Source organism: Euprymna scolopes, chromosome 24 (assembly GCF_053919585.1).
Source record: "Euprymna scolopes isolate OS-2025 chromosome 24, ASM5391958v1, whole genome shotgun sequence".
Taxonomy (NCBI): domain Eukaryota; kingdom Metazoa; phylum Mollusca; class Cephalopoda; order Sepiida; family Sepiolidae; genus Euprymna; species Euprymna scolopes.
In genome coordinates this window covers 55,328,673-55,355,133 of record NC_136505.1, presented here as the reverse complement: position 1 = coordinate 55,355,133, position 26,461 = coordinate 55,328,673, and the positions used below count along the sequence as shown (strand labels likewise).

Genomic DNA, 26,461 nt, shown 5'->3' with positions numbered 1-26,461 from the left:
ATTTGAACAGTCAATAAATCTGAGTTCAGGTTTTTTTTTTTAATCCTTGTTTAAAAAAGTATTTTATTCAAGAATGACATGGAATATAAGTATAAATATGGATAAATTCTTAACAATGAACAATGGAAGTACACATTAAATAGAATTTTTTTTATAGGTAAGTGATTTTTTTGGAATTTATATATTTTTATAATCGAACTAAGTAAAATTTCGTTGATTTTCTTTAAATCTTTTTTTAAAGAAAACCGATTTAAAAAAACAAATATTGCATAATTTGCTATTAAACTTGTTATTTTTTAAAATGTTGGTCTTTGCTCCTTTAATTGAAAAACAAAATTAGGGTTTGAATTACATTTTTCAAGTGGTTATAAGCTTCGAAACATGGTAAGTTGATTTATTCAAGTTCATATACGGCATTTTTAATGGCCGATTCTGATACAACTACTATCTATCTATCTATCCACCTATCTATCTATCGTCGCATTTTAAATATATATATTTTTTAAAGACCTTAACGCATAATTTCTAAATTTCGTAGGCTTCAGTGTCCCAAATTCTATTTAAAAAAAAAACAACAAAAAAAACAAAAACAACAAAAAACAAAAGAAATGGATCTCTTAGTCAAGTCATATGTAACGACTTATGCAAAAGCGCCAATTAAAACTTTACAACTGTTCCGGCAGATACTGCACTTAAGATAATTTGTACCAGTCAATGGAGGGGAAACCCTCTATACTGGGACAATTATTATTTTTGGTAACCAGAGTGACCCCTTTTAGGGGAGCTGGTTTTAACCTCACATTAAAAACGGCCCTGTGCCTAATTTGCTCAGTGGGGGAGCAAATAAATACCGTCTCTTTTTTCATTCTTTTATTCAACCTGAGTTATTTCCCTTGTATATTGGCTCAACCTATACTTATAAGTAGCGTAAGTTTTAGCGTTCTGAATCTAAAACTCACCCCCCAAAACTGATGAATCGCTTGGTTAAATTGATTTTCATTGCATTCGTGACTGTTTTGTAAAAGCGCCTGCAAAAATTAAAGAACTTAATTTTTTTGCCCTCACTGGGAGGCAAGTAAATCGGGACTTACAAACAATGATAAAAACATGTTTCTTATTCAAATCAAAAATCAAAATGAAATCTTTTTTAGAAATTCAAGGGAAATAACCACACAAATAAAAACCGCGAATTAGTTCCCTTGTGATAGAAACTTTTTTTTAATTTAAATATTAACAATGATTATGTATCACCAATAAGATTGAAAAATTGTATTTAATTACCAACTTCGCGTCCAGTTCATCTGAATTAATGCACTTATACTGCCGGTTGGGCACCTTAACAGAAAAAAAGGTACTCCCTCAAAACAAATAAGTGTTACCAAAGGCAAGAAGTTAATTTTTTACCTACTTACTAGGTACGTGCAATTGAATGGTGACACTGACAGAGCCCATAGTTTTGAAAGCCGGCTTGTATTTTTTTTATAAGTTTCCGATTACTTTTTGATTGTGTTTGAAAATTAAAACCTAAAGTTAATCTCTAAAAGGAAAAAACAAAAAATTATAATAATAGAAAAAAAAGTTATAATAATAAATGTTTTCACGGCGGCTTTGAAAACTCGAAAGTTCAGATAAATTTTAAAGTTAAATAAATCTGTTGTAAAAAATCCCTTGAAAGATAAATATTAGTTTTCTGCGACTATTTCAAAGATAATTAGTAATATCTTAAGATATTGAATAAAAAAATAACAAACAAACAAAAAACACCTAATTATTTTAGAAGTAAAAAAAAAATGCTTATTTAGCCTCAAAAAGCGAGTTTAGTAACTGATCCAGCCTAGCACAATAATAATAATAATAATAATAATAATAATAAAAATAAAACAAGCATAGCATCATGCTTAAGTTCTATGGAAGCTCAAAATGTCAAAAAGTCAATTTTATTTTTAAATTTATAGAGGAATTGAAGCATTATTATACCTTAAGTTCTGTATTTTTAAAGATTATAAAAACTAGCAGGACCCGTTAACTGGGGGGGGGGGTCAAAATTTTTATACATTTGTGTGATCGGCTATTCAATTTGCACGTTCCTACTACTTTCCTATTTCTTCTCTTTTTAAAATCTTTGAAAACGTTTTTTTTTTTTTTTTTTTTCATTAAATTATTCAGTCAAATATGTTATGTTAGACTCAAAATCAAAAATGGCAGACAAACGCTTTGCCAGACATTTCAATAACATGATTACCTTTTCTTTTTCATCAATTTCTAATTTCAGTTAGATAGACATGTAAATCTTATTGCGTTTGGAACACTTAGTTGTCCCATATTTGTTTATTAATCCCCAAAGATGCAAAACCCATCAAGCAAACTTCACTGATGTCCCTGTTTTGTCATGATGAAAATGTAACTCTAACATGAGCGTATTTGAATGAAATATTCAAATGTAACAAAAATGTTTTCTAGTACTTTGAAAATAAAATGACCCAGGCAGGTAGAAAAGTATTTTTTATTGCCTTTGGTAAAAGTTATTTATTGACTATTTTTTTTTCACACTCTCTTTTCTGTTAACTATATTGCACAGTTGCTCAAGACCTTCCCCCACCAAAAAATGTTGAAAGCTGCAAATGAACATGAAGATGATTTTGCAGTAAATTTACATAGAAAATTAAAATTAACTTAAAACGTATTTTTATGTAAAAAAAAAAAAATGAAGTGTCTAATCGCTAGTATTCTGGTAAAGTATGAATACAAAAATACATTGCAGAATTTTTTTTATATATTTTTAAGAGAAAAATAAATCCCTCTCAGCACTATTTTAAGGCACCTTATCATTTGAAACCATTGCATTCACTCTTCTTCTTATATATTATAAGAATCTCAGCAGAGCAAAAATATGCAACCAAGAATGTGGTGGAACATACATTTGTCAGTATATAAAAATAATTTTTTTTTTTTTTAATTCAAAGCTATCAAACATTTTGACATTTTTAATAAGAACTAACAAAATAAAACTTGTTGCACAAAAGCAAGATCAGTTACTCTTCTACCTACTTGGCTAAGCTTTTTGGCTACCTACTTGGCTAAGTTTTTTGTTTGTGTGTTTTAACATATTTGAAAACGTTTTTTTTTTGTTCAAAAGAAATCGTTTGTCCATTTCGTTCAGCTAAAATGACAATCAATCATGGCTGCCATAAGTATTGATAATCGCTCAAAAATCCAAAATTAAACAAAATACTGGTAGAACATCACATTTTGCATGATTGGTGACATTTTTTTAGATGTATTTCTACCAGTATTTTTAATTTTCTTTCATCTAATCATTCAATGTGGCCATACCATCGAAGTCTCTTGTTCTGTACACATCTCTCTATACTGTCCAGATTTAATCTTCCTCTGAAGTCATCTGATCTAAGTCTGTTTATAAGACTCGCATTACATATGCATTGTATCATTGTAATATCATTTATCTCGACACAAAGTATGTCTTCAACCCTCACTAGCCAGATTTCACTTGCATCCATTATCACAATGCATACACATGTCTGATAGACTCTTCCCTTGATTGACAGTGGTAATGGTTTACTAATTAGTAAAGACAGAAGTTCCCTGAACTCACTTTGTTCACTCCTCACTTTTGTAATTACACTAGCACCTGCTCCACCCTGTGCTCCAATGGTATCATTAAGGTAACAAAATGGTAAAATTTAAAGATTGTAGTGAGAGAAGAATGCAAGAAAAAATTTTGTACAGGCCACAAATATTTTTATGTTGCTATTTTGGTGATGTTACTAAATAAGCAATCATTTCCATTTAAAATCCATTCAGTATTATGCATGTATAATTGAGAAATGCACATTTTGTTTTTAGATAAACACAAAATCATGGTAAGATTTGGCTGTCATTTTGTTTTGCCTTAGCTTATTTACATAATATTGACACATTTCAAACATATTTTTCTTAATTTTAAGTGTGTAATGCTAAATTGATTTCAATGAAAATGATTGCTAATTTAGTAATATTTAACAAACGACAACATAAAATCATTTGTAGATCACACAGAATATTTTTCGTGTTCTTCTCTGACTGCAACCTTTAATGTTTACTAACAAAACTTGACAACCTCCATAAATGCCAAAAAGGTTTCATTTGTAAGCGCACATTCTCAGATGTTAATTTATACTATGCATGTGCAATTACAATGAAATGCTAATGAGATGCGTAGGTATAGTGGCCTTAAGGAGTAAATTATGCTTTTTATATAATGACTTGCAAGTCTAAAAGAAAGGATAACTTAGATGTAAGTTGGATGAGGTTTTGTGGTATGGTCCCTGACTTTGGTAGGGACCATCTTTAGAGCATTTTTATGTATAGCCAAGAACCACATTGACATTTTATGTGATTTGGAGTATAACTATTACTGTTTTAGCAAAGGAAAAAATTGAATGTGTGTGTGTATATGTATATAATAAAATGAAAATGTCAATAACTATTTAATAAATAATATAAAATAAATAGGTCCTGCACTATTGTTCAAGCTCCAACCTCTGTCCCATCGCGACAATCTTGCATCCCAGTGCTTGTTTTACAAGTATTTTAATGGAATGTGCTCTGATAAACACATAGTACTTGTGTTCCCTCGACTTACATACATCCGACCAACCTGACAAGCAGCAAAATCCCACCCTTTCACTGTTGAGATCTGTTGATGCCAGAAATCCTTCTATTCCAATAGTTTCTTTCCTCAGACTGCTAGACTTTGGAATCTCTCCCTGTTTCCTGCTTCCCTGACTACGGACATGCAGAAGTTTAAATTTAATGCAAGCAAACATCTCAATACTCAACTCTCCGTAATCCCATGCTAGACATCATCCCAAATAGTAGTCCCTTACGTCCAAGTGGTAATATGCCTTTTTGGGGGTGAAAAAGAATAGAAAGTACAACATAATAAAATATGTATTTATCAAAGTTATGTAGAGGCGAAAAACATACACAATATTTTTTGGTCTCATAATTTTATTAATACAGAGATAACTCTAAACCTGAATATTTTTTTATACTATTACTACAAAATGAAACTCTTATCATTTAAAATTCTTATATTTCACAGCTTTTGAACCTTTTGTTACATCAACGTAAACATTAAACAAACTGTTCACATAAGTGTTTATGCATTGTATGACCTGTGATTTCCACAAAGTTACTCAAGTTTGCTCGGCAGCTGACATCAATGACCGGAAAAGGCTGATCTCAATGTTAGGAATAAATGCACTGTCAGTTTAAAGAATATGAATTTAAGCAGGCAACTTTTTCATAAATTGGAAAAAATAAAAATATACTGTATATACCTGCGTAATGTGTATCAGTCAAATTTCTGGAAGACGACTTTAAGGTTATTTTTTTGGGGTAGACTTATACATTGGCAATGTTTTTGGAAATGTTGTTAAAGAACAGCTCGGCGCTCAATCATAATGTAGAAAACACCATTTTGTTTGTGCACTCTGTATATATCGGTAATCCTAGTAATTAATTGCACTTCTCCCAAACCCTACTACAGTGTGTTTGCCAGCATGTAAGCACATACACGGTTTTTCAGTGGGAGGCTTAATAATAATTGGAATAACTCTCGCAATGTTCACTCTCTAGATTTGGCTATAGGTCTAAGTTCGATATGATGTATTCGGTGATGATATGACGTTTTTTAGTAGGTTAGGAAATTTAGTGTTTATGATATGTTGTTCTCCCCCAAGTTCATTAGTATTAAAAATCCTATAAATAACAATATTAACAATTCAGTGACAATGTGTCTAACTGTATCGGATATATACCCGAGAGTCAAATGAATGAAAAGAATATTCTGTTGTCACAGCCTTATTTATAATATGTCTTACAAAAAAAGACTAAAAGGGAAATTATCTGTGCAAGAAAGAGCCATGAGATGGACCATTTACTTATCTAAAATCTATAGTCGACAGATACCTAAAATGACACAATTTTTAGTTTTAAAATGCTCATCGACTTATACATAAGATCAACTTATACACAAATATATACAGTAATTTTAATTGTGCAGGTTAGGGCTTAAGGTTGGGGAGGTTAAATAAATGTTTACTTTTTTCATAGCGTTTTAAACATTGAGACATGCTTGGCCAGCCTTTTCGGTTATTTCCAGTCATCTGCCAAGTGAGCCTGAGGCAATTTTGTGGGAATAGCGGGGTTGTACAATGCATAAGTATCAAACGTTTTATATTTCATAGTATTTAGACTCTTTATATATTTTCATCTTACATAGTCATTAAACAAAATGTTCACACGTGTTATTTTCAACAAATGCATAGGTTGCACATGTGCTTTATTGCCAGTGAATGATCAAGAAACAATCAAGCAAAATTAAGTCTTTGTACATACGTGCATGGTCGCTTGTCTTCATTCACGTTGCTTTTCCGTGTGTGATCATTGATATCCTCATGGTTGTGATCTTCTGTTTAACTCAACACTTATTTACATATGCACAGAAACACAATGGAGACTTGCTGGGATTTCAAATGTTTTATTCAGAAAGTTTGCTCTATGGAGGAGAGACCATGTAAAATTATTTCTTACTTAATTTTCTTAATTAGTCCTTAGATGGTTGATGTATGGACAGAGTCTCAAGGCAGTATTCACTTAGATTTTCTCTATATTTTTAGGCACATCTTGCCTCTCTTACTTTCCAGATCCAACTGCCTAGAAACTGTTTTCTTCCCTGAACATGTGACATAATCTCTCTGTCATATCATTTGACTCCTGCATTTCTAGTGCTTTTGTCAAGGGAGCTAACTTTGAGCCCCTGGCACAATCACACTAGCTGCAGGTGGTCTATTTTTGTTTTGCCACCAGGTTATTTTGACATGCTTATATAACCCTCACTGAAATTCATATGAGTTAATTTTGCAATATTTTTGGTATAACTATGGGGTTACAAACATTGCAAGGTTACATTTATAAACATGAGTGACAAGAATTGACCAATCAGATGGAACCATGCTCTGCTACCAACTAATGAGAAACCGAAATCACTTCATAAAATCTACTGAATCTGTCGGAATTTTATCTTGCTTCCAGATAAATTTGACGCTAAAGTAACTAACCTAAAAAAAAAAAATGACAGCACGGAATAAAAAGGGGGGGGGGGGGTAAAGAATAAAATATAAAGGTCTTGCTTTGAAACGAAGAAGAGATTTTATTCACAATAAAATTAGTTGCAAATTTTTCCCTTTGCAGGCATTAAATTAGGGGTAGGCTATAGAAACAAAATTTTTCAAATAAATGCCAAAAGTGGCTTATTACCTTCATTTATATGTAAATAGATGGGAACAAGTGATTTTGTTCAAAACGGGTCAAAATTGGAGGGTCGCTGGCCCCAAACGTGATTTGACCGCGTCAACGCGTGAAAATGGCCCAAATTTCGCCCCCGAACACACTTAATCATTTATTGAAAGCCACAGGGTGCATTTTTTGACTATAAATGCATTTGTATCATTAAATCTAACATTCCCATTGGCTATCCCACAAGTATAGGGCTTTTTAGGGTATCTCAGAGTCCAAAATGGGTCAAAATTACCCCAAAATTAGCCAAAAATGGTCGGAAATCACGGATTTTCCAAAATGCACCTCCCAAGCCACACAGGGTGCAATTTTTGACCATAAATGGCTCTATATCATTAAATCTAACATTCTCACTGGCTATCCCACCTATATAGGGCTTTTCAAGGTATTTTAAGGGTCCAAAATGGGTCAAATTTACCCAAAAATTAGCCAAAAATGAACGAAAATCACGGATAATCCCCAAAATGCAGGTATTATATCTCATCGGGCTCCTATAAACACTCCTGTATGGCTTTTTACAGTTGGAAGACTGAAATAACCACCCTGTTATCTTATCCATTTGTATTTAGGGTATTTAGAGATCTTTGGGGGATGTAAAAAGGGTCAAAACAATCCAAAAATGACAAAATTACGCTTTACGGTACATAACATATGAATCATTAGTTCATTCATCAATGATACTTTTTAGAAACATCGTAACTTTACTACATCAACTTCTCATAAAGTAAATAATTGTAAATTGAACATTGAATGTCAATAAAATGCTGTCCAAGAAGAGTCTGAATTCATATTGTTCTCATAGTTACCCCAAAATTGATGAAAATGGCCCTCGATTCGCTATTTCTCGATTTGTAACCAATATATTGAATAACTTGATAAAAGGTATGAGTAATTAGCAAAGGAATTATTTTGTTATTTCAAGACACAGCTTCACTTCACATTACTTTAAAATCATTCAACAGTAAAATATCAATATAATGCATTAAAGAGCTCATCAATCACATCATTATTCTCTAGCACAAATACTGGTTTTCGTCTTGTCAAGTTCGATGCACCAATGACATTGCACGACAAAAATTGAATTTTCAATGTCTTCTGCTCTTCAATTCGAGAAGGATACTGCCATGTTTTCTTTCTATTGTCGTTGGGAAGTGGTTCCAAATATTCTACAATGTATTCATCAATCCCAATTTTCTCCCGTGTCATACCAACAAACCACTCTCGGCCTTTCTGCGTATCCCAGATGGCAATGCATGGTTCGTTCAACTCAACGTCGTCCTCCTGATCAGTATTGACGAGCACACTAGATGTAGATGGGACAGTGCTACGGATTGTACCCGATCTGTTAAATGAGTAATTCAAATTGTTTGAGGTATCATGCTCTGGCAATTGGTCACTTATATCCTCCACTTCAAATTGATCATCGTCCAAATCCAAACGATTGTGCAGTTCTTGCTCTGCCAGAAACCGTTCATGTTCCATATCGACGTGGAAAGTATCAATGAGCCATTTGCGAGAGAGAGACTTTTGATCGACAAAGAATCTTCGTTCATGTACATCAAATTCATCAGGATTCACATCTTTTGAAAGTATATTGAGAAGGACATGGTGCTCTCGTTTCCATTTAATCATATTCACACGTCTGAAACCCTTTGCTTTGTAGACATCTTTGTCGTAAATTTTTAGCGATCGATCAAGTTTATGTTTTATCCCAGGTATTGTAACATAACGAACATCACTTCCAAAGGCTTTCTGCCACAATTGTAGTAATCGCAAGGAGAACTGGTGAATATGATTTTTCTGTGTCGTGGTACCATATTTGGCAGCATGATGTTGCACAGCTTGAACACATTCAGCCTCAGTTGGAAGAGAATCAAGCAGAAGATAAGTCCAATCGTCGTAATTATAATCTTCGTCAATCTGCCCTGCTATACCAGCCATGTTCATTGCATTTTACTAACTGAAAAAGAAAGCAAAGTTCAATCAAATTCACAATTAATGCAATGTGTAGAATAATCAAAAGAACTGTGTTAGTCAATAACATACAACAACAACAACAACAATAATAATAGCAGCAACACTTACCAAGGATCCAGCTTATGCACAATACAGACACCAGATTGAGCTGGACTGAAGGCTTGTATTTATGTACAAGCATATCCAATCAGGTGATTCAGCCAATCACAATCCAAGGAATAGACTGGCCCATGTGTGCACAATGGAATCTTTCATTGTGCCATAAATAGTTCTCCTCTTTCATGAGAAGTAACTTTAGTCTTTGTCAAGTTATCCACAACTTGAACGCTGACCGAAAGTCCACTACACAATCCAACATGGCGCTACGAGCAGGATTCGAGACAGAAGATTGGGAAGACTATTTCCTCAAAGCAGGCATTGCTGCCGATTCCGCCAAGAGCTACGCTGCAACTTTTGTGAAGGAAAAACTGAGGAAAGAAAACCTTCAAGTAATGGATCGAGCCATGCTAAGAGAATTGGGAATCACAACAATGGGAGAAGCTCTGTCTATCCTTCGACAAGCCAAGGAGCCCGCTACCCAGACCACCTATGCTAAGGCACCAGCTGCCAGGCCTCCCCAACTTCATCTCGAAATGACCCCTCAACAATTCAGAAAATTTCGGATTGACTGGGAAGTATTCACCAGAATAACGGACATGTCAACTTCTCAGGCCAATACCCAGTTATACAGTTGTGCTGATGAATCCGTTCAAAGCGCAATCATAAATACGTACCCTAAGTTCTTCATCACCAACCCAGACAAGCTGCTAAAGATGACAGAAGCATTGGTAACTCAAAAATCAAATCCCATGGTCCATCGGATGACATTTGCATCTATATCACTGCATGAAGATGAACCCATCCAACAATACCTTGTTCGTCTTAGGTCCACGGCCATAGACTGTAATTTCTCATGCCCCAACTGCAATCACGACCTGTCCGACATTTACATCAAGGACCAATTTATCAAAGGGATATCGAATGATACGCTTCAGACCGATCTACTGGCAAAAGCCGGGTTGCTAAAAACTCTCAACCAAAATATTTGTCATGCTGAGGCATTTGAGTCTGCACTACGGGACCAAACCGCAATGACTGATACCTCAGACATAGCTACAGTCCGGATGTCAATGTATCGCAAAAAAAAAAAACAGTGCTGTAGGGACTAGCAGAGGCAATATTCGCACTAGCTCTACTGCTACTCACAACGATAACATTGCTGATAAGGAACCCCGTCAAACCTGCATAGGTTGCGGTAGTCACCAACACGGTACTCCAAGGACAAGTGCCCGCCATTTAACATGTCCGGCATGGAATCAAATATGCAACACTTGTGGGAAACTTAACCATTTCTCAGCAGTGTGCCGGACAAAGAAATATCGCCCGGCAGTGATAAAAAGTTTTGAAGACCAAGAAGCTCCCATGAATACACTCATGGCCCATATCACATTCGATCAAATGAGGGGCACCATTATGACTACAGAAGGTGATCTGTTAACTGAAATAAATGCATCAATAATCCCATTCTCACCAAAACCAGATCCCAGACAAGCTGTCAATATCCCTAGGAGTTGTAGTACAACGCTAAAGGTTTTTCCCGACAGTGGTGCCGCCATTTGTCTTGGGGGACCAAAGCATTTAATCAAAATGGGCCTCACAGAGATTAGTCTTGTCCAATCAAGAAAGATCATACGAACAGTTGGAGGTTTCACACTCATGTGTCAGGGTTGGCTACCAGTTGAGTTTGTGGTCAGAGGGAAAACAACTAAACAAGCCCTCTACATATGCAAGGGCATACAACGGCTTTATCTCAGCAGAGCAGCCTGCATCGATGTGGGAATATTGCACAAACATTTTCCAAACCCTTTAGCAGACGTACATGAAGAGGTAGACACAGAGTCTAAAAAGTGTGTAGATCAATTGCCAAATCGCCCCAAAAACCTCTCTTTTCCCGCAACAGAAGATAACATAGGCAAACTTAAGAGCTGGCTCCTAGAAAAGTTTGCCAAAACGACATTCAACAAAGATGGGATATTTCCAGCCATGTCCGGCCCAGCTGCCCACATTCACCTCAAAGAGGGAGCAATCCCTAAAGCCAGGCATAACCCAATTCCTGTACCCTTCCACTTCAAGGAACCAGTAAGACAAGCCCTTTGGAAGGATGTAGAAAAAGGTATCATAGCTCCAGTACCCGTGGGTATGCCTACTGATTGGTGCAGTACTATGGTAATAACTGCCAAAAAGAATGGTAATCCACGTAGAACAATAGATTACCAACACCTTAACTCTCAATGCAAACGAGAAACCCACCATACTGGGTCGCCATTCCAGTTGGCACTGCAAGTGCCACCTAGAACAAAGAAAACAGTCCTAGACGCTGTTGATGGATACCACTCGATTCTCTTAGACAAAGAATCTCAACCATTAACCACCTTCATAACTGAGTGGGGAAGATACATGTATCTTAGGATGCCTCAAGGATATGTCGCATCTGGGGATGCTTACACTCGCAGATACGATGAGATAATAAAAGATATCCCACGCAAGGTGAAGATAGTAGACGATACCCTGCTATATGACTCTAGCATTGAGGGAGCCTTTTATCATACCTTCGATTTTCTGCTCCAATGTGCTAAGAATGGAATTGTGCTCAACACCGACAAATTCCAATTCTGTCAGGATGTCGTACAACTTGGATGCCTCCAGATAACTTCTTCAGGAGTGACCCCTTCTGAGTCCATGATACAAGCGATACAGGATTTTCCAGTCCCAAGGACAATTACTGATGCCAGATCATGGTTTGGGCTTGTCAACCAAGTAGCCTGGGCATATTCACTGGGTCCAGTTATGGTGCCTTTTCAGGACCTCGTCAAACAAAACTCCAAATTTGCTTGGAATCAAAACCTTGAAGACGCATTCAAAGATTCCAAGCGAGTTATAATTCACCTAGTCCAGAAGGGGGTAGCAACATTTGACAAAGACAGAGCAACTTGCCTTGCTCCAGATTGGAGCAAAGAAGGAATGGGCTTCCTACTCCTACAAAAACATTGCCAACGTACCATGGAAAAAGCCCCAATCTGCTGTTCCGAAGGTTGGCATCTGATATATGCCGGCAGCAGATTTTGCACGGATGCTGAGCGCAGATACGCACCAATAGAGGGTGAGGCAGCAGCAATAGCATGGGCATTGGAGAAATGCCGTATGTTCGTCATGGGTTCTCCAAACATCATAGTGGTCACAGACCATGAACCTCTGAAGGGGATATTTGGCGATCGTGATCTGAGCAAGATCCAAAACCTCCTGCTCTTTAGACTAAAGGAAAAGACCCTGAGATACAGATTTACCATACAGCATTGCCCCGGGAAGTGGCACAGAGGCCCTGATGCAGTTTCCCGCCACCCAGTGGCGATGGTGCAAGCCCTCCTCGATGTATTTCCAACAAAACCCTCTCAAATGGATATATTGGAGTCAAACAACATAAGCAACATAACAGAGTCAACAGCCTTAATAGCAACATTTGCAGACAGCAGTAATATAGCCATGATATCACCAGACCTAATTCATTCAGCAGGTCGTGGCGATCAACAATATAACAAATTAATAGACACAATACAGCAAGGCTTCCCAAAAACACGTAATCTCACTGCGCCCGAAATCCGTGAGTATTGGGAGGTGAGGCACCGCCTTAGCACTGACAATGGTCTAGTATTGTTGGATCGAAGGATCGTCATCCCCAAAACACAACGAAAAAAGGTCCTACACTGCCTGCATTCTGCACACCAAGGAGTAGTCGGCATGAAAGCACGTGCCAACGAATCGGTGTACTGGCCAGGGATGGATGCATCAATCCGCAGTATTAGGGCGAATTGCATGGTATGCTCAACCATCGCACCTAGTCAACCAAGGGAGCCTATCATTCTAACACGATCCCCAGAGTGGCCATTCCAACAAATCGTCATGGATATTTTTTATATTGGAGATCACACATACCTTGCCTGCGCAGATACGCTAACTGGTTGGCTAATTTTATACCGCCTAGAATCAGGTCACACTACTACAACCAAATTGATGTCCATATGCCGACAACTGTTCCAAACATATGGTGCCCCAGAAAAACTTAGCACCGATGGCAGCCCACCTTTCACTTCTAGCACGTTCCAAGAATTTCTGAAAACATGGTGTGTTAGGCACAGATTATCTTCTGTTGCGTATCCCCAATCCAATGGCAGGGCAGAGCTCGCAGTAAAAATTGCAAAGAGGATTGTGAAAGGAAACACAGGCCCCCACGGTTCCTTGGACAATGACAGTGTTACCCGGGCCATCTTGCAGTATCGGAATACCCCAATCCAAAGCATTGGCCTATCACCGGCTCAATTATTACTTCACCGTCGACTACGTGACTCCATCCCTTCACAGGCAATCCTCTACAAGCCTCATCCTGAATGGGTGTCAGCGGCACAACATCGCGAGGAAATGCTCCACCACCGCAATGCAAAAATAGTAGAAAGATACAATAAATATACCCACAACCTTCCACCGTTACAAGCTGGTGACACTGTAGCCATCCAAAATCCAGTCAATCGCAGATGGAACACAACGGGCAAAATCATCAGTTCCCTACCAGATCGACAATACCGAATCAGGGTTAACGGATCCGGAAGGATCACACTTAGGAATCGCCGTTTCCTCAGAAAATGCGAACTTAAGCCTGCACCAATCCCAATACCAAGTGCAGCACTAGGACCAACAATTCCCTCAAGCGATACTACATTCTTGCATCTCCCACTATCTCCCTGTAACAGCACATACACAGCAACCAAACCCCAACAACAAACCACACATATATCCCCACGCTTTCGATCAAGGATTCCCCGAGCTCTTTCTAGGTTACAACCACACAACAAACTAGGCCTAAAAGAGAGATACACCTCTCACACAACCCAGCCTACTCGTGGGGGGGGGGAAGAGGGGAGATGTAGAATAATCAAAAGAACTGTGTTAGTCAATAACACACAACAACAATAATAATAATAGCAGCAACACTTACCAAGGATCCAGCTTATGCACAATACAGACACCAGATTGAGCTGGACTGAAGGCTTGTATTTATGTACAAGCATATTGTGGTTAAATACAATGACCCCACAACTCAATCTTCACTCTTCAATCCTGCAGTCCAATGCACTTCTGACAGCAATTGCTTCTGCCAAACAAAAAAGACCCCCTCTCTCCCAAATACAGGCTTTTTATAGGACAAAACCGTCCAAAGTTATTTGCATACTCTTCCCATGATCTCTAGTCTATAAATAGACGCAGTGGCCATTCTCTTCTTCTTCTTTCTTCTTTCACTCTCTGAAGCGGGCGTTGCCAGTGGTAAAAGGTTTGCACGATTTGTTCTTTTTTTTTTTTTTTTTTTTTTTTTTTTACTACACGCCCCCATGATCATTAAAGATCATTCACATCTCATAATCCCGTGTCCAGATCGGCGCATTGCGGTCTCTGCATCTGCACCGGTTCATCTGCATCACTCCCTGGCTCAGTACCACCATCCTCATCACCTAAATGGACCACACGCCTTAAATCTAAAACATGTCGTGGCATTCCATTGACACTTAAGTTGTTTGGGGATTGCACTCCTGTTATCACTCCTCTTCCCCACTGCGTTGTGCATCGGGCATTAGGCGGTTTCACCCAAACTTCTTCTCCTATTTGGATTCTGGCTGGTCCTTGATCATTAATTTCCGGTGACATGTCTCTAGGATGCCTCCATTTGTAATTAAAGATTGCTCTATGTGGTACTGTGTGATCTCTTTGCCCGACCTTAGGGGACATGTTGTACCAAAATGTGGCCTCTTCAGGCGATATTCTTCCTCTCTCAGCTATTGCTTTCACGGTCCAATGATGTCGCTCCACAATGCCATTTCCTCCAGGTCTGTAGGCTGCCCTGTAATAACTTTTAATCTTCCATTTTTTTAGCATCGTCTGAAAGATTTCTGAGCGAAAAACAGTGCCGTTGTCCATTATCACCTCCCTTACTAGACCTCGTTCAAGCATCACCTTTTCTAATTCAGTTGCAACTGCAGATGCGGCTTCCACTCGCAGTTCCTTCCATATCGCCAGTCTACTTGGCCCACAATCAATTATTGATAAGTACGCTCCCCCTCGGTAGTGTGCTATGTCAATAGCTAGTCTCGTCCAGTTCGTTAAAACTCCAATTTCCCCAGGATTATGTATATTTGGGGCAGGATCGATCGATTGACACCGAACACAGTTCTTTACTATCATCTGAATTTCTTCCCGTTTTACATTCGGATCCACTTGCCTCACCAAATATAATGTTCTCTCCACTCCCATGTGATGCATGTCATGCAACTCTTTAATTTCTCCAATTCCAAGACAGCATATCGGCGCCTCCTCTTTCTCAATTAACCACTGTTTTTTTATCCGTGTTAGCACATCTGCCTTGTTTCTTTCAGAAGGCACAAACACTGCTTTTATTTGCAGTTTCAATTCAGATATCAACTCTCTAAGCATCCCTAATCTCCGCTTTATTATCACTTCTCCGGCACCCTTTGTTCGTATTCTGCCACTCTCCTCCACAGTAGAGTTCACCCAACTGAGTACAGTGGCTGAATCAGTTCTTATTTCAATATTTGTCAGTCTCCATTTGATAGCTAAATTGACACCCTTTAGAACAGCATCTAATTCAGCTATGTTAATGTGATTAAAGTCATCACTTTTCCTCAGCCAAGTTGCATCTTCCGCCACCACACCGTCAATCTCGACAACCACGCCAGTTGCAATATTGCTTGCATCACACCATACAACTCCTGTGCTCACTTCAGGTATGTGCCAAGCGCCATTAACAGGGTCTTCTTTTTTCACCTCAGCTAGAACCTCCTGCATCACTTTCATGGTTCTGCAATCAACTTTTTCTTCCCAATCCATTCCATTTGCTCTTCTTTTCACATAACTGCATGCTAATCGCAGCCATCCAGCAATTGGATAGTGCCCCAATAATTTACCACAGATCGAAAATAGCTCCCGCCTACTAATTTCTCCTCCCATCTCTGGGATCTCGTTGCCTCTCCTGAACATTAGTGCACCCATCTTATTTTTCATAAGCTTAAGGCCCAGTGCCGCTCCTCCGTCCAGGGATTCCGGAGATTTTGCTGCTAACCCAAACCCCTTCAAATGTTCCACAACTTCCTGTATCGATATTTTCGTTACGTCTACCATTATATCATCAATGTATGAATCAGTGGCCTCTTTCGTCCTACTTCCTTTCTTTAATACTGTTTTTAAAATGGCTGCCATAATCTTTGGTGCGACATTAAGTCCGAATCCTAATCGTGTTAGGCAATAGGTTTTTCCTTTATAACAGACCAGCTGGTACTTCCATAGTTCCTTTGCCACATGTAGTTGCAGGTAGGCAGACTTAAGGTCCACTATTGCGGTCCCTCCTACCAACTGTCTCCACTTTCTTATCTTTTCATCACATACATCTATTATGTCACTCCCTGTATGACACGCCACAAAACGGTTCAACTCACGAAAGTCGAACACTGGCCTAACTTTCCCTTTTGTGGCCTGAAATACTGCCATCAATGGCAACACACCTTTTCTTTCTCCTTTCCATGGTAACAGAATACCATCCGATATCCATCTTTCCACCTCTTTCTCGAATTCTAATTTCTTATCGCCTTCCAGAGAGTTTTTATAATATTGAACTTTGTTCTGCAATACTGGAGGCTCTCCCTTCCATGTCCATCTTACTGTCCATTTATCTCCTTCGAAGTTTGCTTCAAAGTCTTTATCCTCGATTTTGCAAACATTCAGCTGATGGGCAGCCACGGCACATTGTATATCTCCAAACTTCACTTTGGCTTTCTTTATAGTTACACCTCCCAGTTCATTAATCACATCCATTCCAATTATGACGTCGATCCCATCAACGATGTGATTCATCAAGATTGCCCTCACCTTTACGTGCATTCCACAGACTTTTATCTCCACTTGTCTGGCTCCTTTACATTCTATATTCCTCCCATCAACTGCTTTCACTGTACCGCTCCTTCCATATCCCTTCAAAAGTTTGGAATTGATTAAAGTAGTGGTGCACCCAGTATCGACAAGTGCAGTCATTACAGAATCATTCACCTCTACTTGTATTATAGGAAGAGGCCAGTATCGCGCCTTCATTTCATTGCTAGGGTAGCTTGCGGCGCAGAAGCTCCCCCTTGCCCGTTTCCCTGAATCTGAGGACAATATCTCGCAATGTGGCCAAATTTTCCACAATTGTAGCATGTTGCCCTGGCCCTAGGGATCTCTGTGCAATCTTTTTTTAGGTGCGGTCCTTGACATCTAAAGCACTGAAGGCTTGATTCTTTCTTTCCCTTATTAGTCTCATTAGTTTGCGCACTTGCGGCCAATGTCCGAGTTTCTACGACCCTTTTGCTGACTAAAAGCCGTGCAGTCGGTATCAGTTTGCTGACATCCATTCTCTCTATGTTCGGTAGTGGCTGTAATGCCACAGATACATCGTCTGGGAATCCAGTTATGAATGCCAGTCTCCCATTGTGCCATAAATAGTTCTCTTTCATGAGAAGTAACTTTAGTCTTTGTCAAGTTATCCACAACTTGAACGCTGACCGAAAGTCCACTACACAATCCAACACAATGCAATGTTATCGTGTCTATTTAAAGATGGCATTGCATTGTTACAGAAAGAAAACATTTCCTTATTTGGTAATTTTCCATCTATAACTCAAATTAAGCCCCTTTTTGACAACCTATGTTGATTCTTAGGGACTTTTTGACTCTCTTTGGCTAAATCGGCCATATTTAGCCCCTTTTAAAGGTCCTTATACCCCAGGTTAACAGTACAAAAGTTAGGAGAGTGCCTGCTTCAAGCATTTCCCAACAGTTTCTGCCATGTAGAGGTGTCTTTGGGCCCATGGGAGGTGCATTTTGGAAAATCCGTGATTTCCGACCATTTTTGGCTAATTTTGGGGTAATTTTGACCCATTTTGGACTCTGAGATACCCTAAAAAACCCTATACTTGTGGGATAGCCAATGGGAATGTTAGATTTAATGATACAAATGCATTTATAGTCAAAAAATGCACCCTGTGGCTTTCAATAAGTGATTAAGTGTGTTCGGGGGCGAAATTTGGGCCATTTTCACGCGTTGACGCGGTCAAATTACGTTTGGGGCCAGCGACCCTCCAATTTTGACCCGTTTTGAACAAAATCACTTGTTCCCATCTATTTACATATAAATGAAGGTAATAAGCCACTTTTGGCATTTATTTGAAAAATTTTGTTTCTATAGCCTACCCCTAATTAAATTTAAAAAACGCCAAGGTAACATATAATGAAAAAAATAACACTGATCTTATAATGAAGATGTTGTATCCATGAACGAATATAATAATAAGATGCAAAATAGTACCTCCTAATCACACTCTCATATGAAATAAATTTTACGAGCGTACTCACAAATTGAAAGCCAGTCCGGCACGTGCCTTTTTCTTTTTTCTTTCATTTAAAGTCCTTTTAGAGTTTTCTCTCCTCCATTTGCGTGCAAACCGTAGACATGCAGATGGATTTCAGAAGTATGGCCGCGTTGCATACCCGGGGTATTCTTGCCGGGTTTTCTTCTTTGTAGGAGGTTCCAAAATTCCTTGTTACGTAAAATAAGGTCTTTTCTTAAAATAATTACACTCCTTCAAATTATGTGCAAAGCCACATAGATATTTTTCAGAAGTATGCCTTGTCGCATACCCGGGGTATTCTTGCCGGGCCTTCTTCTTTGAAGGAGGCTCGTCAAAATTCCATTTTCAGTGCCGGGCAATGAAACGAACGTCCAATCTCCACGTCCGCGAAATTTCAAAAGAGGGCAAATCTTGCGTTGGGCTCGTGACGTCATCACGGAGCTAGCATTTCCCTTTTCTCCAAATTAAAGGGAGTTTCATACAAACCCAAAATGTACAAAACTAAGAATGGAAAAGGATATGAAATACAAAAAATCAAATACAAGAACCAGATAAAAAATAATAAATGTAAACAGGGAGGATGCACCTTTATTGGTACAAAAAAAATTCCAACATTCTCCCCCAACAGGAAATGGCAGTCAACCTACAGTTGGATGACACCTGTAAATATTGCAATACAAAATTTTTTCTTTATATATACATATACCACACAATGTATGGTCAGAAGAACTCCAAGAAATACATATTAGAACAAAAAGCAGAAAAATTCAAATAAACTTATTCTGTAAATTTTCACATGAAAACCTTCATGTTTTAGGTTTGAACAGAGGAGTACCTAACCAGATTCATAAATTTAAAACGAATGATCAGATGCAAGGTTGCAACAGATGTTTGAACTGAGAATATTCCACAAGATAATCAACTACTTACATATAAAAGAGTATAAAGGCTTGAGGAGTTCACATAATTTACCATCCAACCTCCTCATTCCTATAGGATTTCTGGCGAACACCAAAATATCTCAGCTCCCTCGTAACCACAAGAGCCCAGTGAGATCAACACTGGTGCTACAAGAGGGACGAATCCAATCAACCCTTATGCTTTGATAAGTTCTTCAACTTGGTGGAATGAAATAAAACTGAAACACAAATCCTGCACATATTATGCAAGGCGATTACATTTTTAAACGTTTGTATAGCTATATACATATAGCCAAACAAACAAAGTTGAGTATAGGTGCCAGAAACACCCAGGTAATATTTATGGAAGACCCCTATCAAGGAGAGATCCAATCTTCTTGTGTTCAGCATTGCAAAAAACATCTCAGCATTAGAAAACTCACTTCTAACTAAGCATAAGATGGTCCTGATCGCCTCAGAAACACCCCTGGACAAATCAAGCTTGACTTCGAAAACTCTTGCAATACTGCTGTAAGCTACACCAAGGCAGATCTTCACAAAACATTTAAAAACAATAACACTTGCATGTGACTCCAAAGCAGGAAGCGTTCTACTTAAAGGAGCAACTTCATAGAATGAAGGTTCTGCAAGCGATCTCTGAACAACATATTCTACACTTTCGTAGGAACTCGGAGAAGCTAAACTACACACCATGTAGTCAGCAAATTTGACAGGATCCCTCATGGGATTCTTTATTGAGTTACACTCAATCTGAATCTGGAGGCCCCAGTCCAATTTGAGTTCACGTAACTCTTCAAAAACCATTCTCCTCTTGGTTTTTACACGTTCACAGGTGGATATAGTGCTTTCTGCCCTATACCCTTGATGGAGAATTTCTCTCCCAGTGCTAACATTAGCACTTAAAGAAGTGCACAAAACTTGCACTTTCTCACAGGATTGACTCCTGTCCTTCAACCATTGACCATAGTCAGAACTACATGACCTGAGTAATATCTCACCGTCATGACTATCTTCCTCAGTATTCTGACAAAGTTGCGGTAAATAACCACATATGCAAGTTTTTGAACTCACGTGGTTAGAGGGCAAAACAATTCCAACATTCCATGGAAATCCCTCCATAAATTTCACAATATTCTTGCCCACACTTAACAAGTCGTGGACACGAGTGGTATCATTCATGATACCTGGGAATCTCATTCCCAATATATTTTTCTTTAAAATATTACTGGCAAACTGTCCACCAGAAAAATCAAACTTCAGCACCTGACTACGCAGATCCTCTGAAGTGGCATTTGCAACACTGCTTTCAGACCGTGATGCAACATTTTCCAAGCCAAACTTGCCAGCACTCGGCAAACAGTTTTCAAAGTATGGACGGTCGGGCTTAGTAGTTGGTAACTCGCCAAGCATCTCCCTAGGGGTTTCGAATATCACAGGGTTACACAAGGAATCACACTCCACACCATCTACTAACCTTGAAAGAATGAATCGAACCTGGGATGAGAACACTACAACATTAACTGCATCCGCTTCTACTAGCAACAGTCCACGTCCTCATGCAAGGAACGATCACTCAACAATTCTGTTATATTATCTGCCAATGACAACCATTCATCAACATCGGCCTTCATTGTCATAAAATAAGGCTTAGGTAATATCCTGTGCAACCACAACAAATCTAAGACTACGATAATCTTCCCCAAATAAAACTTTCGTTTCCTTACAAGGAATCCGGAAGAACGAGTGACTAACATCGTGCAGCGTTTGTTTTTTCCAAAATATGAACTAAATTCAAGCAAATACAAAAATAGGCGTTCAAAAATTATACACAAAAAATGCACACACAAAGGTTACAAAGGTATTTGCATAAAATTCCTTCCTCATAGCACAAACAAAACAAGAACAATACAGCATATTGAGCCGTGAAAATATCAAGGGATACAATCCCCAGTTATAAATTAAAAGGGTCCCTATGAATTAAAATTAAGTGTATTTAAAATTCAAACTTCTATATGGAAGTTAATTGACTAGAAAATGAATAACGTTTAACACCCTTATAGCAATATTCTCACTGAAATATAACCTAGGAAAAAAGTGGGAAGAGAGTTTAAATATACAACTACGTCGGGGGAGGGTACATACCACTTATGTCACATGTGTATGAATCCAAATAACCAAATGCAAATACGGGCTAAGGCGAAGAAAAAGGGAACTTGTTTTTTCACAAGCTTCTAGAATAACACAGTCCGCAAGACAAATGGGTATGGACTCGCTATTGAAAATTATAAATATCTTCAACGCATAAGAAATCCTTTTTTACAATAAAATACGAAAGTAATCGCACACATGCGAATTCAACAAGTTTTAGGTAAAGCAGACTTCAACATAATACAATATCTGAAATAATATTGTTCAGTTAATTCACAACCCAGAGACATTTAGTATACGTGAGAGAATGCACATGTTCATTACAAATTTAGATAGGGTATATACTCATTCCCTTTTTTTTTATATATATATTGGGGAAAATACGAACATATAGCTAACACCGGTATAGTTAAATAAAAGTCGTTTCTTAAAGTGGGGAAAATCCAGCTTCCAAAAAATATCGAACACACTGAATTAGGACGAAAAATAAAATTACCTCAGTCTAGTAGGATTTCTATTTCGCTGACTAGGGACAGAAAATGCTATAGTTTCTCCCAACGTAAATCGCAATACCCGTGGAAATTCAACTAAAGCAAGTAAAATGTAAATTATATTTTGAAAGAGGGTTACGAAAGTTACAACTTCAATTCTAAAGGCAGAAAATGGAAAGTATGCGTAATTCTTAATCTCTTTTTATTAAGAAAAATTTATGAAAAATTGTACGCTAGGCATACGTAAAATATATTAGATATAAATGAAGACATTAGACATAAAAATGCTAAATTCAAGAATAAACAAAATAAAACATTCCAGTCCCTGTACAGACGTACTATGTTAAATTCGGGAATTTTTGTCAAGCGAATGTTTCTAAACTCAGGACATAGTAGTCATCGCATTTTAGAGGAGCGTAAACAGATGCGCTAAGTTACAACTTAAGTGGGAAGGGAATTTACTGGCTGAAAGATCTCTATGGGCCGGCTCTAAATACAGACGTGGGGTGCGGGGAGGTTATAGAAAGAGTCAACAAGTGGGCCAGTGATAGGAGTGTAATAAGCCCTAGCTAAGTAACGCACTGACAGAATGAGAATAAAACTGGTCTCGATATAGGAAAGATATACTTAATTTGAAAAGTACCCCGAAATAAGGGACATGAATTTAAACAACGGAAGAAAACTTACAAAATGCCTTAAAATAAAAGCAGTAAATGTACAAAATACTTCTAAATAAGGGAAAATAAATTTGGAAAATGCCTTTTAAATAACGGAAGAAATTCACAGCAGTTGTACGAATCTAGGAGACAAGTTGATAGTGTCAGGTAGGGGAGGTAACAGAAATTTCAAGAGGTTAAATTTAATCTTAACTTGAAAGAAAAGGAATTAAAACGTATCTCGATTAGAAAAAGGTACACTTAATTTTCAAAGTGTCCCAAATAAGGGACAAAAATTTGCTAAATGTATTTAATGGGGGAAAACAATTTGCAAAATTCATTTAATATAGGGACAAAATTTGCCAAGTGCATTTACAGAGAGAGAATTAAAATGTATCTCGATGAAAAAGGAATATTATATTTTATTTTTCAAGTGTTCCGAGAAAGAGAATAAAAACTTTGCAAAATGTCAGAATTTTATCTTGCTTCCAGATAAATTTGACGCTAAAGTAACTAACCTGAAAAAAAAAATAACAGCATGGAATAAAAAGGGGGGGGGAGAATAAAATATAAAGGTCTTGTTTTGAAACGAAGAAGAGATTTTATTCATAATAAAATTAGTTGCAAATTTTTCCCTTTGCGGGCATTAAATTTAAAAAACGCCAAGGTAACATATAATGAAGAAAATAACACTGGTTCTTATAATGAAGATATCATATGCATGAACGAATACAATAAGATGCAAAATAGTATCTCCTAATCACACTCTCGTATGAAATAAATTTTAGGAGTGTACTCACAAATTGAAAGCCAGTCAGGCACGTGCCTTTTTCTTTTTTTTTCGTTTAAAGTCCTTTTAGAGTTTTCTCTCCTCCATTTGCGTGCAAACCGTAGACATGCAGATGGATTTCAGAAGTATGCCTCGTTGTATACCCGGAGTATTCTTGCCGGGTTTTCTTATTTGAAGGAGGCTCGTCAAAATTCCATTTTCAGCGCCGGGCAATGAAACGAACGTCCAATCTGCACATCGGCGGAATTTCAAAAGAGGGCGAATCTTGCACTGGGCTTGTGACGTCATCACGGAGCTAGCATTTCCCTTTTCTCCAAATTAAAGGGAGTTTCGTACAAACCCAAAATGTACGAAACTAAGAATCACAAAAAGATACGAAATACAAAAAATCAAATACAAGAACCAGATAAAAAATAATAAATGTAAACGGGGGTGGGGAGGGGTGCACCATTATTGGTATAAAAAAAATTCCAACAAATCTCTTAGGTTTCCTGCACATAACTTTTCGACTTCACATGGGAAGGAACTCTGTTGTTCGTCTTTATTTGCGAACTTTTACGATTCAAATCTTCTCTGGATTTATTCTGCAAATTTGTTTGGAATAATGTTTCTTTTCTCTTTTAAAACTAAAATGGCTTATAATTCATACTAGTTAACATAATCTATACTTATCAGCATAGGGTCATAATAGATAACACCTTCAAAACATTGATTTCAATGAAAAAAAAACTGCCATGTAATTTCCACGTGATTACTCAATGTATAATTATTATAAATTTGTTTCAAAATTAATTTATTAATTAAATTGCTGCAGTTTTGTACTAAACAAAAATGTGAATCGTGTCATTTTGAATTTTTATTTATATTATTTTACAAAAATATTTTTCATTCTTATGATAAAAAATGCATTTTTAACCCACAAATGTGACCATTTAACCAAGATTTTGTTGCGTCTTTATTAACATACGCACAATGTTTTTTTGTTTCTTTTGTAGGATAAAATCAATTATTATTGCCGTCAACAATTCTATTGCCACATGGAGAAAGCAGCTGCAGAAGGACTTACTAAATATGGCAATGATTCAGTGCTCAAGTATTTCAAGGGTTTTGCTATCCTTCTCCAAGGTGAGTCAGTTCTCTTGTTTCGTTTTGGTAATTGCTCATTATCATGGAACCATTCATAAATTTTGTTTATCAATATCTGTTCTTAGATATGTCCTCACATCTTTATGGGAGATTCTGTCTTTTGACCCATCATGCTTCAGCTTGAAATAGTAATAAGTAGGATTATGACAACAGAATATTCTTATCATTGTTTTGACTCTCGAGTATATATCCGACACAGATGCAGTAAATCTATTGAAAACCACATCATTCTATCTAAAAACATAAGATATTAACTGATATATACTCGAGAGTCAAAATAATGAAAAGAATATTCTCTTGTCATAGCCCTAGTAATAAGCTATATTATATTTCTCTTAGTCTGTCTATCTGTTTGTTTATTTCACTTTTTCTTGAAAACTACTGTAACGATCTGGCTCTAAATTTTGTATAAACCTTTGTTATGATAAGGTATAGCAAACTAAGTATTATGGTATCCGTTCAATGTACATTTAACGATGAATAGTGGTTATTCACCACAATACCACATTTACTCTAGAAGTTTTCTCAGCAACTACTCAGTTGATCTGGTTAAAATTTTGTTGGGACCTTTATGATAATGTGCAGCAAATTAAGTATTATGGTATCCAGTGCACATTTAGGGATTAGTATTTAATCTAAAAATGAGCACAAATGTAATCGTATCAATTTCGCATAAAGCATTCATTCTATGCCAATAGTCTATAACTTTTGCACGTTATATATTTATATAGCTAAAAAGTTTAGTTTCATTATGAAACGTATTGATTGAAAGGACGCATCTTATTTTAAATGCATCCAAAATTCTTACAGCGAAATCTAAGACCATTTGCAAAGAGAGAAGCCCCTTGCTACTTTTTTTTAGCGATATTAACAACTTCAAAATGCTGTTAGTTTTATTTTTTCTGCTACCTTAGCCGTTTTTTAAGAACTATAAGTTCTTTGTGTTATTCACATGTATATATGAATGGATCGCCCTTATTATTTATGGGACATATTTTTATTAAATATTATTTACATGCATAAAAGTATACATATGGACATGGATGTTTCTAGCCGTCGACAGCATAGGTTAGGATCGAACTCGTGACATCAGTATCCGCAGTCTGATACTGTACAAATGCGCCACACATGTATATATGCATTATTGTGTTACAGAAGATCAGACCATATCAAGCATCATAAGTGGAAATTATTTCTTACAAATCTTTTCTTACAGTTAATCATGAAAATTTTATCAAATTACCAAAAACATTTTTAAACATAAAAAACTTTTAAAACTCTAAAAGCTAAAAAAAAAAACAAAAAAACAAAACCGGCTAAACATTTATTCTTAAAAACTCCAGAAAGTTTAAAGTCTTTCAAATTTCCGCCCCAAAAGAAATCATTCCAAACTCCAGAAAACCTATTCTGAAAATAACAATTTATTTAAGATACT

General features: G+C 37.2%; 2 protein-coding genes across 2 annotated transcripts in view; one reads left to right on the top strand and one right to left on the bottom strand.

Moving 5' to 3' along the window:
- LOC145246709 (tetratricopeptide repeat protein 21B-like) overlaps nt 1-26,461 on the top strand; it is a 1,013,541-nt gene that overhangs the window by 9,242 nt on the left and 977,838 nt on the right. Inside the window, exon 2 of the mRNA XM_080108443.1 lies at nt 24,876-25,005. Within this exon, the coding sequence (XP_079964569.1) occupies nt 24,876-25,005 (130 nt within the window). The remainder of the gene's footprint in view (nt 1-24,875; nt 25,006-26,461) is intronic.
- Nucleotides 6,529-26,461, bottom strand: part of LOC145246710 (uncharacterized) — a 54,052-nt gene continuing 34,119 nt past the window's right edge. The window contains exon 2 of the mRNA XM_080108444.1: nt 6,529-9,322. Within this exon, the coding sequence (XP_079964570.1) occupies nt 8,332-9,309 (978 nt within the window). The 5' untranslated portion in view covers nt 9,310-9,322 and the 3' untranslated portion in view covers nt 6,529-8,331. The remainder of the gene's footprint in view (nt 9,323-26,461) is intronic.